The sequence below is a fragment of the Drosophila willistoni genome, assembly GCF_018902025.1.
Source record: "Drosophila willistoni isolate 14030-0811.24 chromosome 2L unlocalized genomic scaffold, UCI_dwil_1.1 Seg168, whole genome shotgun sequence".
NCBI lineage: Eukaryota > Metazoa > Arthropoda > Insecta > Diptera > Drosophilidae > Drosophila > Drosophila willistoni.
The window spans coordinates 10,676,276-10,692,081 of NW_025814047.1; the positions used below are offsets into that span (position 1 = coordinate 10,676,276).

At 36.8% G+C, this 15,806-nt stretch overlaps 1 protein-coding gene across 3 annotated transcripts in view; it reads right to left on the minus strand.

Annotated features, from left to right (window-relative positions):
- Positions 1-15,806, minus strand: part of LOC6652392 — a 132,976-nt gene that overhangs the window by 103,213 nt on the left and 13,957 nt on the right. For all 3 annotated transcript variants that reach the window (XM_015176508.3, XM_015176507.3, XM_047009898.1), the window contains exons 2-3: positions 11,267-13,286; positions 11,042-11,151 (exon numbers count right to left, since the gene is read on the minus strand). In XM_015176508.3, the coding sequence (XP_015031994.2) occupies positions 11,042-11,151; positions 11,267-13,204 (2,048 nt within the window). In that variant the 5' untranslated portion in view covers positions 13,205-13,286. The remainder of the gene's footprint in view (positions 1-11,041; positions 11,152-11,266; positions 13,287-15,806) is intronic.

A 15,806-nucleotide genomic window follows, 5' to 3' on the forward strand; every position in this document is an offset into this window, starting at 1 on the left:
CCAACTTGGTAGATAGCTTCGCCTTTCCTGTTCTTATCATAGTTCCTCTTGTAATTCGCTTGCGCCTTCTCTATATTAATCTTAGCCTCTTGTCGTAGCTTTTGACGCTCGTCGTTGAACTGATCTACTTGTTCCTCCTGTAATATATCCAGCAAACGGTCATCTATATGGTTACGCATTCTCGTTCCAAACAGGACTTCAAAAGGTGACATTTTCGTTGATGAATGAATCGTTGTATTAATAGCCTTCTGTACTTGAGAAACCCCTTTATACCATTTCGTGGGTTCATCAGCTGATATTTTTCCGATAAAAGACAGGATACAACGGTTAACTCGTTCGATTTGGCCATTGCCCCTTGCTACTCCTGTGGTTGACAGTACATGCTCTACATCGTTTGATCGAAGGAATTCTTTAAAAGCGTTTGATGTGAAGGCCACCCCTCTGTCACTTATGATCCTCTCGGGAAATCCAAAAACGTCTGTCCATTCGTTGAGTCTTTTAATTACTTCTTCCTGACCTGTGGACTTCGTTGGAAACAACCATACAAATTTCGAAAAACCATCTACCATTGCCAAAATGAATTTGTACTGCTTGGAGGTGTTGTCCATGGGTCCTAAATGATCCAAATGTAAAGTATGTAGCGGTGTGTCTCCTTTGGTTATACAATGCAAATATCCTTTTTTTTTTACCCAGCTGTTTATTATGAACTATACATTTTATGCAGTTTGCAATCAATCTTGATACTTTACTTTCCAAATGCGGTATCCAGTACTGTTGGTGGATAGCGTGCATTGTCGTGCGCGTCGAAAAATGTCCAACCTCGTGCGATCGTTGTATTATCTCGCGTTCCATTAGCTTTGGTACAACCAATAACTCATTACCTTCAACTTCTTTGAATAGCAAACCACCTTTCACGTTGAAGCTTTTATATGGTTGCTGCTTTAGTACCTCTATAATCGCGATAATATGATCATCTGTCTGCTGTGCCTTCTTTAAACGCGCTGTTATTTCATCTTTTACTACTAAGCACGACTGCGGGAAACGGCTTAAACAGTCCACGTGCTGCATCTTAACTGCTGATCGGTGCTCCACGTTCAAATTGAAATCTTGTAGATACAACATCCATTGCGCAACCTCCCTTGGGATGTCCAGCTTTGACGTAGTTTGCTTAAATGCAATGCAGTCTGTCACCAATTTCACCGGGATCCCTAGCAAATAATGTCGAAATTTTTGAACGCCATATATGCTGCCTTGACTTCAAGAATGTAGCTATGCCTCTTCGAATCTGCTTCAGATGCTTTCTTACTCCAAAAATAAATCGGATGTAAATTGTTGTCAAATAGCTGAAGTAGTACTGCTCCAAGTCCGTCTTTTGAAGCATCCGTGTGCAACTCGGTTGGTGCCTCGCGAGAATAGAGGTGTAACACTGGTTCACTTATTATCGCCGTCTTCAATTGCTGCAACGCCTGAAGCTCGCTTGGACGCATAATAAACTTGACATCTTTTTTTTAGCAACTTGGTAAGGGGTCGTGCTATCTGCGCATACTGAGGAATAAACTTTCTAAAGAATCCGGTTAAACCAAGAAATGCCTGAATCGTTTGACGTTTGTGGGAATTCCGAAACGACTGATCGCCATCGTCTTATCTTTACCGGGCTAAATCTTTCCATCTTCATTTTCGTGACCTAGAAAGGTTATGCGTTTTTGCAAAAAACTACATTTTCCCCATTTTATTTTCAAATCATACTTTGCTGCAGTTTCTAATACCAATTTGGTTTTGTTTAGACACTCGTTTGCTGACTTAGCATATACTATAATGTCATCCATATATAATTGCATTATATTCTTGTTAATCAGATCCTGAAATATGTGGTTAACGAAACGAATGAATGAAGCAGGAGAATTACGAAATACAAATGGCGCTCTATTAAACTCGTATAATCCTTCTCTAGTAACAAACGCTGTATATGATTTGCTAGATTCCTCTATGGGCACATGGAAGAATCCGTTTTCCAAATCCATAATCGTATAAAAGCTTGCTGCCTGCAATTTCTCTAGCACTTCATCCATTAAAGGAACTGGAAAGCAATCTTCCAAGACCATGCTATTTAGCTTCCTGTAGTCTACACAAACCCGCAAAGTATTGTCTTTCTTCTTTACAACTACAACTCTGCTAGCAACATTCGAAGTGGATTTGCGCACTATTCCGTTTTCCTCCCACTCATCAACTTGATTTTTAACAGCTTCCGCTTCTGGTGCCGACAAACGACTCGGTGACTGCCTAAATGGGATTATTGCGCCATCTGGTACAATTCTTAATTCAATAGGACAATTTACCTTCTCTGCATCATTCAGCTGAAAGCTATCCTGTATCAACGCTTCGACTTGCTTTTGATATTGCGGTGGGGCCGAATAACTACATGAGATGTCAAAAACATTGTACCAATTGTCAGCATATTCTTCTTGCGATTTGGTGTCTTCAACCAGGCTCATAAATGTATATCCACGCTCATCGATCGATACTCTAAACTTCTCCACAAAGTCGTATCCCAAAATAACGTCACAGTCCATAGTGTTGCTCTCCACTACCAAGAATTTTTGCTGCGTCTTTAGGTTATCCACGATGACTTATGTCTCGAGACAGAGCTTTTTCGAAAAAGCTTTTTGCTTTTGTTTGGCTTTTGCCTAGGCCGCATAGCATTAAGCAACTTTCTTTTAAATAAATCTTACCCAAGTATTTTAGAAAAGAGTTCTTTACAATAGTGACATCTGAGCCTGTATCGATCAAACCGTCAACATTTACGCCATTCAACGACACCGACTTGACCCGTTTTTGTATATTTATTTTACGAACAGCTGATAACTTTCTGGGGCGATTAGTTGAAATATGTCCACTTTCATTACAACTAAAACATTTTCTATCCGCACTGTTACAGTCTTTACGCTTGTGCTCACTGGAACCGCAATTAAAACAATATTCTTTCTTTTTAATGTTTTCCACTTTTGCAATAGACGTGATTTTTCGATTGTTTTTCTCAATATTATCAAATTTTTTTACATGCTCGAATACACCATATTGCTTTTTTAATTCTTTTAGCGATTTACAATTGTACATTGAGAACTTGAACTCGCTTTTAATATTAAGCCCATCAACTATGTACCGTATAACCGCCGCGTCTTCGATTTTTCCAGCACTGGCAATTTTTCTCATATTTAGCATATATTCGTGAAACGATTCACCACTGTGCATTTTACGATCGCGTAGCTGTTGATGTAGGTCAGCGCTACTCAAATTTGACTCGAACTCACAACACAACATTTGTCTCAAACTCTGAAAATCACTCACTGTTTCTGACTCGAGATATAACTGTGCCGCACCACTCATTTTATTTCTCGCTTGCACATACATCTGCTTGTCTGTGAGCTCGTAAGCTTCGGCATTCTGTTCAAAGTTCTCAAACCATTTCTCTACCGGTACATTGTAACCGTCAAACACACATACAACTTTTTCGAAATGCTCAGGGTTTATTTTGACTTCTGCATACTTTCTCTCATCTGCTTCGATTTTAAGAGAAAACATTTGTATTAACTGTTGCATCTTTATATCTAGATCTCTGGGATCACTTTTTTCTACGTCACTAACTTCTTTCACTTTCATATTGTTTTTTATCGATTCTTCATCTTCCACTAAACCAAACGTTACGTTCAAGGTCTTCTTTTCAACAATCTTCTTTTCGTTCTTCTTTTCGTTTTTCGACTTCGCTGGTGTGCGCAATGGTGGCGACATTTCGGTTTTTCGCGACTTCGTGGCGCCGACTGATCGACTGTTCGAGAACGATTTCTTAGAAAAGCTACCGCGCACTACTGGAATTTTCACAACTGTACATCTTTTATTTGGATGTTTTGTACCAACTTTTACAAAATCACCCGCAACTTTACAACTTTATTGTTTTTTTAAATTCCAGCACAACCACATTTTCATTTTTCTAATCACTTTCTCCACATTACACCTGCACTAACACACACAAAACCGGCGAGCCCCCAAATGTGAGGTTAACATTATATTTGTAATAGTTTATTGTATATAATATTAACTGAAATGTTTAAATTGAGGTGTAGTACATATGTATATTTCTTTGAGAATAATAATTGATTTCATAACTGCCGAACGCTCTCGTAACCCGTTTATATCTTGCCCGTTCTCGACGACGACCGCCCTTCGACTCTCTTTCTTAGATGCCTCTCACTCTCCGCTGCTACACGCCTCATTAAAATAGGGGCAATCTCAGATCAGTGTGCCCATCTCGTCTTTACATGTATACTTATTTCCATGAGGTATGTATTAATGTTCATTGGGTGAAGAGGTTGGAGTGGTTTTCTTAATTTAGATTAAATTGGAAGTACTTAAATGTAGTGATATAAATTTGTTATTTTTAAGTAGTTTAGAATATAGAACATATCCAATATAGAGTTTATATTGGATATGTTTGAGGGTGTGGGTTGTGCTAAGCGTTGGTGTTTTTAAATATTGCTTGTCTTTGAGGATTTAGGGTATTGCATTTGCTGAGAATGTGTTCGATTGATATGGTGTTAAAAATGTGGTAGTTGTTTAGTTTATTATGTGGGTTTCTTGCTTTGTACCAAATTGATGTTTCGGTTATGTTGAATTGTAGTTTTGTGAGGTATATGTTTTTTAAGTATTTTTGTATGTCTTGTACGTTAAAGTTTTCCTCTGTTGTTAGAGGCTGTTTCGCTGTATTTTTAGCAGAGGTATCTGCTAGTTCGTTTCCTGCTATTCCTACATGCCCGGGCACCCAGAGTAGTTTGAATTTGGGGATGGTTTTTTGCATAATATTGCGAGCGTATGAGGGGTAATGTTCATTGTTATTTGTGTTGTTAATTGCGTCTATTGCAGATAGTGAGTCGGTGCATATCCAGAATTTACCTTTTTTATTTTTTAGGGTTTCTAGAGCTTCTACTATTGCAATGAGTTTTGCGGAAAATACGGTGGAGTAGTGGGGTAGGACATATGTTTTGATGGTATCGGTTTCATTTGTGATGCAAAGGTAGTGATAGTGTTGTTTAGGGATCCATCTGTATAGATGTATGTGTATTTAAGCTTGTCAATGGTGTTAATTTGGATGAATTCAGCTCGGTATGTTTGTGGGTAGTGTCGAGTCTGTGATTATTCGGGCTACATTCCACGAAGTAGTAGTCAGAGTAGGTAGTTTTGTGGGCTGAAATGGTAGGTTGTGGTTTCTGCTGTATTTCTTTAGTAGGTCTATTGTTGAATATAGTGTAGTCGTCTAGGGGGTCGGTATGTTTTTAGTATTATGTGTAGTGGGGAAATTTTGCCGTAATCAGGGTTTTTACAATTTACGATATTGAATTCTAAGATTCTGAATTCTAATCTTGGATTTTATAGGTCGCAAAGTTGTTTTTGGGCAGTGCCCACAGATGGTAAGGCCGTAGTCTGCCTTGGAGTTAAGTATTGCTTTAGCGACGTTTATAAGTGTGGATGTGTTACAGTTCAATTTTGGACTTGCGAGAGATTTTATTATATTAATTGCTTGATGAAGGGTGTGCGTGAATTGCTCCGTGTGTTTATTCCATCTGTGTTTGCTGTTAAAGTGAAGTCCTAGTATTTTTAGTGATACAACATTCTGTATTTGTATACCGTCTGTTTCTAGAGGATGCCGTTGTGGATGGGATGGAAGGGGGAGAGGTTGGTGTTTATTCGTACTGTAATGTTTCTGTTCGTCATGAAGTTTTTTATGTAGTTTAAGATTTTAGGTCCCGTTTTCCATTCCGTGAGTTGGTCAAGTATTGAGTGTAGTCCGATTCTGTCAAAAGCTTTTTCAACGTCTGGGGATATTATGGACGTATGTTTTCTTCTGGGAATGGATATTGTTAGTAGATGGTCTATCAGCAGTAAACTGTTTATAGCAGATTTTCCCTTCTTGAAACCAGTTAGAAACAAACCACCACAGTCGCTTTGCTATTATTTTGTCTAGCATCTTTGATAGGCACGAGCTCAGTAATATTGGTCGGTATGAGTTTAGTGCGGTTTTGTCTATGTTGGGTTTTGAGATTGGGACTATTATACTATTCTTGTAGACTTGGGGGATATAATTGTTTAGTACAGATTTTTGGAGTTTGATTATTCGACATTTTGTTTTCCTGTCCAAATTTTTGAACATGACGTAGTTTAATCTGTCGAGTCCTGGTGATTTTCCTTCTAACGTGTTTAGAGCTGACATAAATTCGACTAGTGTTATTTCTTTTGCTATTTCTGTAACTCTTTTGGGGGACATATGTGTGATTGAGTGGGTTGTTCAGTGATGCTTGTTTTGTGTTTATAAAGGTCGTAGAGAAATTGACGTGTCTGAGAAGTTTTTGCAGAAGAGTTCCGCTATTTCTGCTTTGTTGCTGGTATTTTGGTTTGTTACTGGGTTTAGGATGCAATGAATGTGTTTTTGGGGATTTAGGCCGCAGAAGCGTCTGATGTTACTGCAAATTGTTTTTGGATGTGTGTCCGGAGCTATTTGTGTTGTGAATTCTTGTAGACTATGCTTTTTTTCTTCTTTTAGGGTCTTTCTAAATTTGGCGTTTGCTGGTTTAAATTGTATGATGTTTTGGGTACAGATGTTTCTTTTTAGCGTGTGCTATTTCTTAACTTTATCGTCTCTAAGTTTTTGAAGATTATTGTTCCACTAATGGACGTTGATGGCTTGGTCATAGGGTGTGTCTGAGGAATTGTTTTATGTGCACTAGATATAATTATTTTTTGTTTTGTGGCTGTTTCTTTGTTTATGTTTGAGCTTTTATTTAGTTGTGATGAGTATTCTTCTGTGAGTTTTGAAAATCGAGTATAAGTGTTGTGCATTTGTTGGATTGGAGTTGAAGAGGTTGATTATGATAGGGAAGTGGTCGCTACCAAAGAGATCATTTTCTGTGTACCACGTGCTGTCGAGTTGTAAAAATAGGCTGCTAAAGGTTATGTCGATGTTTGTTAGTGTATTGTGGGTGCTGAGGTGTGTTAGTGAACTGTCATTTAGTTCATAGGATGTAATTTGATTGGGTTATGAATTTTTCAAGTATTTTTCCTTTAAGAGTATTGGTGTTAGAGCTCCAGTTTGTATGCCAACCATTAAAGTCGACAGTGATTAGCACGAAATCACCGTTCAATTGGAGGTTGACCTGTTTTTTGTTATTAACTGATTGATATGGGGATGCAGTAAGAGTGTATTTTATGTGTTTCTTGTAGAGATAAAATATGGAGCATGTGTTTTTTAATTAAAATTTGGAGTTCGCTGTAATTATTTGTGTATCCGTTTATGTTCCATTGAATGATCTTAATGGTCATTTGGTTTTATTTATATTTAAGGAGAGATATGTGAGGGTATTGTGAGTCTTGTATTGTGGTAATTACAGCATGTGTGGGCCATTGTTATTCTAAGTGTTAAAAACTGTTGCTGTCGTCGTTGTCTTTATGTTTTGCTGTTTTTGAGGTTTTTGTATTTGGTAGGTTGTGTTTTGTGTGTTTAAGATTTGTTGAAAGAATGCTGTTTTGTCCTTTAAGAAATATTCTTAATATTAAGTCGTCAGTTATCCTGCTTACTGAATTTTGTGACTTAGTGAGGAAGTCTACGTCCATTTCCATGTCTTCTTTGCGGTGGTGTTTGTGCGATGAACTTGGGTGTTCTGATAATAGGTCGTCGTAAGATGTTGGTAGAGATGAGGTGTTCGTTCACTGGGTAGATGATGGTTTTGTGGTATAGGTCGGGGTCGATGTTGTTGTAGCTGTATTTGTTTTTGATGTTGATGGGTGAGTGTCATGATTTGATGTAGCTTTGGTTAATGTTGATGCGTAGCTGTTGCTAACTTGCGGGTTGTGACGAGAGTAGTAAATTGATAAGGCTGTTTTGTGGTCCACTTTTTCTGTAGTTTTGAGTGCCAGTTCTTGTTGTTTTATGAATGTTGGGTATTTGCGGTCCAGTGGGCTGTGTTTAGGCTCAAATTCGGAGTTATTTTTGGAATTTAGGCAACACTTTTTGTTGGTGCAGGTTTCCTTTTCAGCAGTGTGTATCATTTGTGAGCAGTTTTTGCAAGTTTCTTCTGAACTATTGCAGATCGGGGTTGGGTGGCCAAATCGTAGACATTTTTTGCATCTCAGAGGGAGAGGAATGTATGGGTGGACACGTGTGTTCTCATATCTAATTTTAATAGATTCTGGAAGGTTTTATGTGGCGAATGTAATAATTATAAGTCTCGTTTCTGCCAAGCCTTGCTCTTGTTTCTTTAATATTTTTCGCACTTCGGCTGCGCTTTGAGATTTTAGTTAGTTTAGTATTTCTGTTTCCTCTATGTTTCGTAATTCGTTGCTGTAGATTACTCCCTTGGAAAAATTTAGTGTTGTGTGTTTGGTGGCTTCTACTTCAATATCGTCCATATTTTTGATTTTTAATAATTTCATTGTTCGTAAAGCATTTTTTGTTTTGATTAATAAGGTGCCGGCGCGAGTTTTTTTTCAAGTGTCAACTTCTCCTCCACATGTATAGTCTATTGTTTTAATTAGGAATGGTGATACATTTTCGAAAGATTTGTTGTCTTTTCTGTTAATTACAATATATTTTGGGTTGTTTAGATTTCGATATTTGTTTTGGAGTGGTGTTGTTGTTATGCTTATGTCAGGCGGTTTCATCATTATTGTTGTTTTACGGGCTCAGGCCCGCCACTTTAATTTGTGTTTAAATTAGGTTTTTCTTTTTATACCATTGCAAAAAGAGTATATTAATTTTGGTCAAAAGTGTGCAACGCATAGAAGGAAGCATCTCCGACCATATAAAGTATATATATTCTTGATCAGCACGACGTCTGGATCAACGCAAACTCCTCCTAGACCGGATCACTATATCATATAGCTCCCATACAAATGGCAAAGTCACGAACAGTGACTTTTCATAATACCTTCGTTATTTTCTGAGCTATTATCTTGAAATTTAATATTGTTAAGTTATACATATAAACGACTGTGCCAAATTTGATCAAGATCGGGTGACTATATCATATAGCTCCCATAGGAACGATCTTTCGAAAACAGTGACTTTTATCAATAACTTCGTTACTTTTGACGCAATTGCTTTCAAATTAAACATTTGTTAGTTTAATATATCTGTTAATGACTGTGCCAAGTTTGATAAGAATCGGGTAGCTATATCATATAGCTGCCATAGGAACGATCGGTGGAAAACAGTGACTTTGATCAATATCTCCGTTATTTCCTATGTAGGCCGTTCTTTAGCAAACATTAGCATTTTTAGCTTAAACGTTTTTCCACTTTGATGGCTATAGGTAAGGAAAGAGTTACCAAAAAAGTTGCAAGGGTATACAAACTTTGACGCGGTCGAAGTTTTTTGTATTGCTTTTTGGTCACCACAGAAACGCAGAAGTAACAATGCGGTTTTAAGTTTAAAATATTTTCATCTGGCTTTATATTAATGTATTTTATTCTGCCTTTTAATAATTGACAAAAAAATTGCACGCTCACGATTAGTGTGGCCAGATGTGAATGACTTTAATTAAATTCCTTAGATATATTTAAAAAAGAAACTCAAAACCAGAACTCGTAAATAACACTTGAGCGTTTTTCCTCTGTAGCCTGAATATCAGAGTATAATCGAAAAAGTAAAATTATTCGATCTTACTCTGGACAAGAGATGAATTTCCTATTTTGTTGCAGGTTTTTCTTGAGTGTTGTTGTTGAATTTTTCGTCAAACTCTCTTTAAATTTTTTTTTTTTGATTGAAAACCATGAAATTGTTTTTCGAAAGGTGAGATTCAGTAAGTGGTTTAAATGACTTAAAACGGTTTTAATGGTTTTTGGTTTTGGTTTTAAAGAAAAAATCGTAAGGATTCAAGAAATAAATATCAATGAAGCTAACTTTGGACATACCCTAGCAGCCTTTGGTAATAATATTTTTACATTTTCAAAATTCTTTTTGTGTAACTTAATTCATTAATACACAACCTTCAAACGGTAGCGTTCGGCACCCACATACATACATACAGTTTAAGTAACGTTGCGTCTGTGTATGTATGAGTGCGCTCTGCGGATTTTAAGCAATGACGTAGTAGGCTGCTGGCAGCGGAAATGTCTCCTATTGTGCTTTACAAACATTGGACCAATTTTATAATACCTTCTGCAAGGGTATAAAAAACAAACTTTTTTCCTTATATAACTATATGATATGGTGGTCCGATCCGGGACCATATATCATATATCATATATAACTATATGATATGGTGGTCCGATCCAATTTTCATACACTTATGCAGGTAATAAAAAGCCCCAAAAATTTCATAACGAGTTTAGCTGCTTTGATATTTTGAACTCTTTCGGACTTACTTACTACTGGCTGCGGACAATTGCGTTGTGTACTAATTTCAGCAGGGTTGTAAAGGCGGTTTAAGTAAAAACGCCATCAGCTTAAATTATTTAAATTTTCGTAAAAAAAAAAAAAAAAAAAAACAAAAAAAAAAAACAAACATTAAATGTTAGAGAAAAAGCGAGATTTTAAAATTCTCAAAAGACATTTCAGGACATAATATAATTGCTTTAGGGTTGGTGTCCATTCGTTCTCAATTTCAGTGACAATTGTTTTTGGATCGGTGTCAAGTTTTTATTTTGTGACACCCCTAATTTGCCATTTATATGTCGATAGAACGGGTCAATTACGGATTAAAAAATCTCCACCAGATTCGGCTTTACGAAAAATTCTATTTTCACGAAGAAACCATAACATAATAACCAGCTAGTTCCAACAGTTTCCAACAGCGTAAAACACAAATGGAGAACGCCGGACAATGGGCAATAATATTCCATTTGAAACAAACGTTGTGGAAGACAGTCAAAAGTGTATCAAAACCTGACGACATGCGCCTACTCTGTAGGGTCAGAAACTTTTCTATTGCCTGTTGCATACAGTTCGTATTCTGCGTTTATGGTTCAAATTTATATAATACATAAAAAATTTACTTACCAAATAAATAGAAATAATGTAGACAAATTGAAGAGTGCAAATTTTAAATCCAAAAATAGTGAGAAGTCAAATGCGGACTTTATGGTGTCAACAAAGTTATCATACCAAGTCTGTGAAAATATTAAGAGGAAATAAAACGGAATTATTTTTAAATATATATATATATATTTGTATATGGGTAGATATATATATATGTATATATGTAAAAATAAAAGTATAACTCACATCTTCTTCCTCTTTGGCTATTGTTGTCATTGAATTGCGATAGATATTTGGACAGGAACTGGCACGGAGTCGATATCGATGCGTATTCAGCATGGCACCCCGATAGTTAATGGAATTCCTATGGATGCGCATGTCTTTAAGGAAATTGGAATTTCGTATAGAAACTTGTCGGCGTAGATTTGAGTGATAATGGTGTTGATTTGGTTTTTTTGATTTTGATAGACGTCGAAGGCCAGTAATACTATTCAGACGAGCGCGACGGATGTCCAGTTCACTATTATTTAACTGATGGGGTATGCCTATTGTAACTGTTGAGATGTTGGACTTTCTTTCCCCTAAAGACAACGCCTCATCCTTGTAAAAACTATGCACATCGTTGTTTAAAATATCCACTGAATTGTGTCGCAAGTTAGCAGCAATTGACGTTGTGATTCGATTCTTAGCCATAAAAATGTTTTCATTAAGTGAAAAGCGAGAATTGAGGTCAAATTTTTTCATAAGAAAGCTTTCATCAAAATTTACAGATGTGGCGCCATTAACTGATGGGTTCTTAGACGACGATAGTGTCTCACTAGAGGCCAGATACATTTTTTTGGACGATACAATTTCCGTTGCTGTTGGTAAAGGTGCTTCCACCATGGTCTTAGTGGATAACAAATTCTCACGTGATGGAGCTTCAGCACCCTCCTTATGACGTAAAGAACGACGACTTTCGCTTTTTACCTCACAAACGCTGTCCAGCTCTTGGGTACTTAAAAAGGTAGGTAAAAATATCTCACTGCGATATCGCTTTATTGCGATGTCCAATGGATCTTCAATCTGCTGATTTGCTTCAGTATTGTTCTTTGTCACCAGCGTATCAAGGACAGCTTCTTTGGTTAAGCCTGTGTCTAACAGTTTCTTTATTTCATCCAGACACACACTGGAGTTGGAGAATGTAGTTACACTCTGTGAACGACTCTCCAATCGGTTTTCTTCGATCAACCAATCGGGATCACGCATAAGGGCACCACAAACACAAGCATTTAGCATAGTACCCCCTAATATTAATATAGCTCCCCGCCAACCATAAGAATCTATAAGATACTGAGTCAAACGGGCATATACAAAAGTACCTATGCCTGTGCCCGAAGCACCAATGCCTGTGGCAAATGATCGTTTTTTATCAAACCAAAATGCTATGGAGACAACAGCGGTCACATAGCCTATGCCTAGACCCAAACCTGAAATAAGGCCGAAAGTAACCATTAGCATTTCAATTGAAGTACACAATGAAGAGAGAGCGAAGCCAAATGCTGATACAATACCACCCAGAATGGTCATGCGACGACAACCATATTTATCCACTAAATTTGACCAAATAGGACCCATTAGCAGGGGTACAGAAAAAAAAAGTGATGAAATCCAGGCGGTCTTTGAAGCAGATTCGCCAAAATATTCCAATAGCTCTGTGTTGATAAGCCCAAAAGAGAATGAAAGTCCATCAGCTATCAGAGAGACGACCAGCGAAGCGAAAACTACAACCCATCCATAGCCACCATCGGGCATTTTTGGTGGAGCTTTTTTTTCCGTGGCGCCTGATTCAATTGATGAGTCTCCCGATTCATTGGAAATCAAACGTTTCCGATTTTTCGCTTGCTGATGAGTATAGCTGTCATTCATTAGACAGGTCAGTGCACTACTATTCTGATTATCTGCATCCACATTAATGGCTACTATGCTATGCTTTAAAGCGTTACGACTGTGTCCATATTCATCGTGCAAGTCGTTCATCGACAAATTACAAAATGTTACTTCAGGAAACAGATCATGTTTAATGACCTTATTCAACGGAGTATTAACTGAAGCTGAAGTGAGAGTCAGAGGTTGATAACTATTTCCTGTTTGCTTGTTATTGTTGTGATTCCGATTGCTGCTTTTTATTGTTGGATTATCCATGATAATAAGTTGTTAAAATATTTCTTACAGTTCACTACAAATTTCGTTGTAGTTTAGTAAGGTGCGTAGTCCAAATGTATATCTGAAAAATAAAAAACATGTTTCGAAATACTATAATATAAATGTGTACATATGTATCTATGTAAATTATTTCTGCATCCACTTAAAATATTCTCCCTCATAAATGTGAACGGTTAACCATTAAAAATTTCAAACGTACTTGTCTACTTATGTATGAATGTACATATATATCAAAATGTGTGTCTTTTTGTATTTATATTCTACGTTTGTTTTCTTATTTTGGTTAAGCAAACCAGCAAATGCTAAACAAATTGCTTTCGAAATCACACAGAAACTGTTCATTGGTACAGTTTTTTTTGGTTTAATGAGGACCTTGAACTTGCGTGCATAAAAATAGATAAAATGCCAAGAATTCTGCTCATAGTCTCTCTCGGTTCTAGGTTTTGTTTCTCAATCGGAAGCATCGTACATACCAAAAGGCAGGGCTAACTAACTTCGATCATGCACAAATTTGTACACCCTTGCAGGTAACACTGTGGAAATAGTAAATCTAACTTTGGGACTAATTTTAAATTTTACAAGCGTTTAAAATCAAATTTTTTCCATTAATTCATTTTCATTCGAGTTTTTCGTTTCATATAGATGTGGTGTATAAATGTTTCAAAATTAGAATAGAATGAAATAGATATGCATTATTTTGTACCCGTCTTGGAAACTATAAATTGAAAAAAAAAATATTAAAGAAGCTTTGGCTATGCCGAAGTTTATATACCCTTGCAGTCCTTGGCCATAATATTTTTACATTTTGAAATTTCTTTCCCTGCAACTCAATTCATCAATATACAAACAAAATATTATTTCTCTTTTTACTATTCCTTTCCTAAGCAAAGCACGGCACGCATACACATACAGTTCATGTAGCGTTGGGTCTGTGTGTGTATGCATGCGCTCTGTTGATTTGATGATGACGTAGTAGGCAGCAAGCAGCGCTGCCGTCAGCGCTTGAACCGATTTATATTGACCGATCAGATTAAAATGGGATCTGAGACTTTATATCTAATACTATTATATTGGTAAATTTCATGGGGATACTCCAATTTTTGCAGAAATGTTTCTTCTAGAGCTATATGATATAGTGGTCCGATCCCAAAGATTTTCATACTTTATCTTACCCGGGTAATAAAAAGCCCAAAAAAAATTTCATCGCGATAGCTCCTAATATGGCTAAGTAAAACGCATACGCACCGACGGACGGACGGACAGACGAACATGGCTATGTCAACTCAGCTTCTCACGCGGATCAAAAATATATACATTTTATGGGATCGGAAACGTCTCCTTCTGTGCGTTACAAACATCTGACCAATTTTACAATACCCTCTGCAAGGGTATAAAAATAAATATTTTTTTATAGCTTGCATCCATAAATGAAATTATATATTAGAGTCGCGAAAATACACGCAACAGGCAGAACAGCATAAAGTATACATACATACAGCTGTGTTCACGAAAATAGCAGTGCAGTAGATGCTAACAAAGATTCAAAAATTTTTCACATATTCCTTTTTATACATTCAGTTTTTTGACTTTGGTTTTGTAAAATGGTATGTAGGCATAGGAAAACCGAAAAAAATCCGTTAATTTTACTTATTTTTGGGTTGTTTTTCAAATATTTGTGCTTAACCCCACAAATTTAACTGTTCACAAAAAGAGCAGTGTCTCGTTTAGTTGCGAAAAAAAACTAATTAAAAGTTTATAAATCTGTCAGTAGTAAGTGTTATTAATTAGATAATTATGGTGTACTATTATTTGCGTCAACTAACGCTAAAAATTTCACGGTAGTCGGAAAAAGAACGCATTGCTATGCTGAGAACACGGAATGGATCCAAAACCTTTAAAATCAAGGTAAAACTTTTAAAAAGTTTCAAAATTTTAGTTGGATGTTCTGCAAAGATGTTCTCTGCTGCCCTAGACTACCAAAAATAACCAAAAAACCTTGCGTAAAAAGTGCAAAAACGGCTTCAGATGACTGGCACTTTGTTATATACAGCAGGGTCAATCAGTTTGCTTCTTCTAATTTCGTCAAACATAATCTAAGCGTGTCGGTAAGGAGTGTCACTTGTCGGTGTAGAATCCTAGAACAAGAGCTAATATCGCCAAGTCGTAGGAAAGTCCCACTCTTGACTTTGAAGCCTGTAAATCACGTTTGCAGTTTGACAAAACTCCATATGAATCTTCATATTGCAAAGCAGCGTAATATTCTCAGGCCAGGCGTCCTTAAAGTAATCCTGTTTGGTGGTGCAGGGTCTAAACAGTATGTACGTCGCCCAGAATATACGGAATACCACCCAAACTACACGCTAAAACGGTTAAGCAATCCGGCATGATTTGGACTTGTTTCTCATATAAGCGACTTGGTCCAATACATAAGATTCATGAAAATATGAATCGAAATATCTACGTGGACATTATAAGGAAGGTTAAGCTCTCCTATATCATATGGAATCTGCCCATAAAATAGACATATCACCGGTCTAACGACCCAAAACCTAGGAGCAAGCTCAAAAAATTTGTTTTTAAT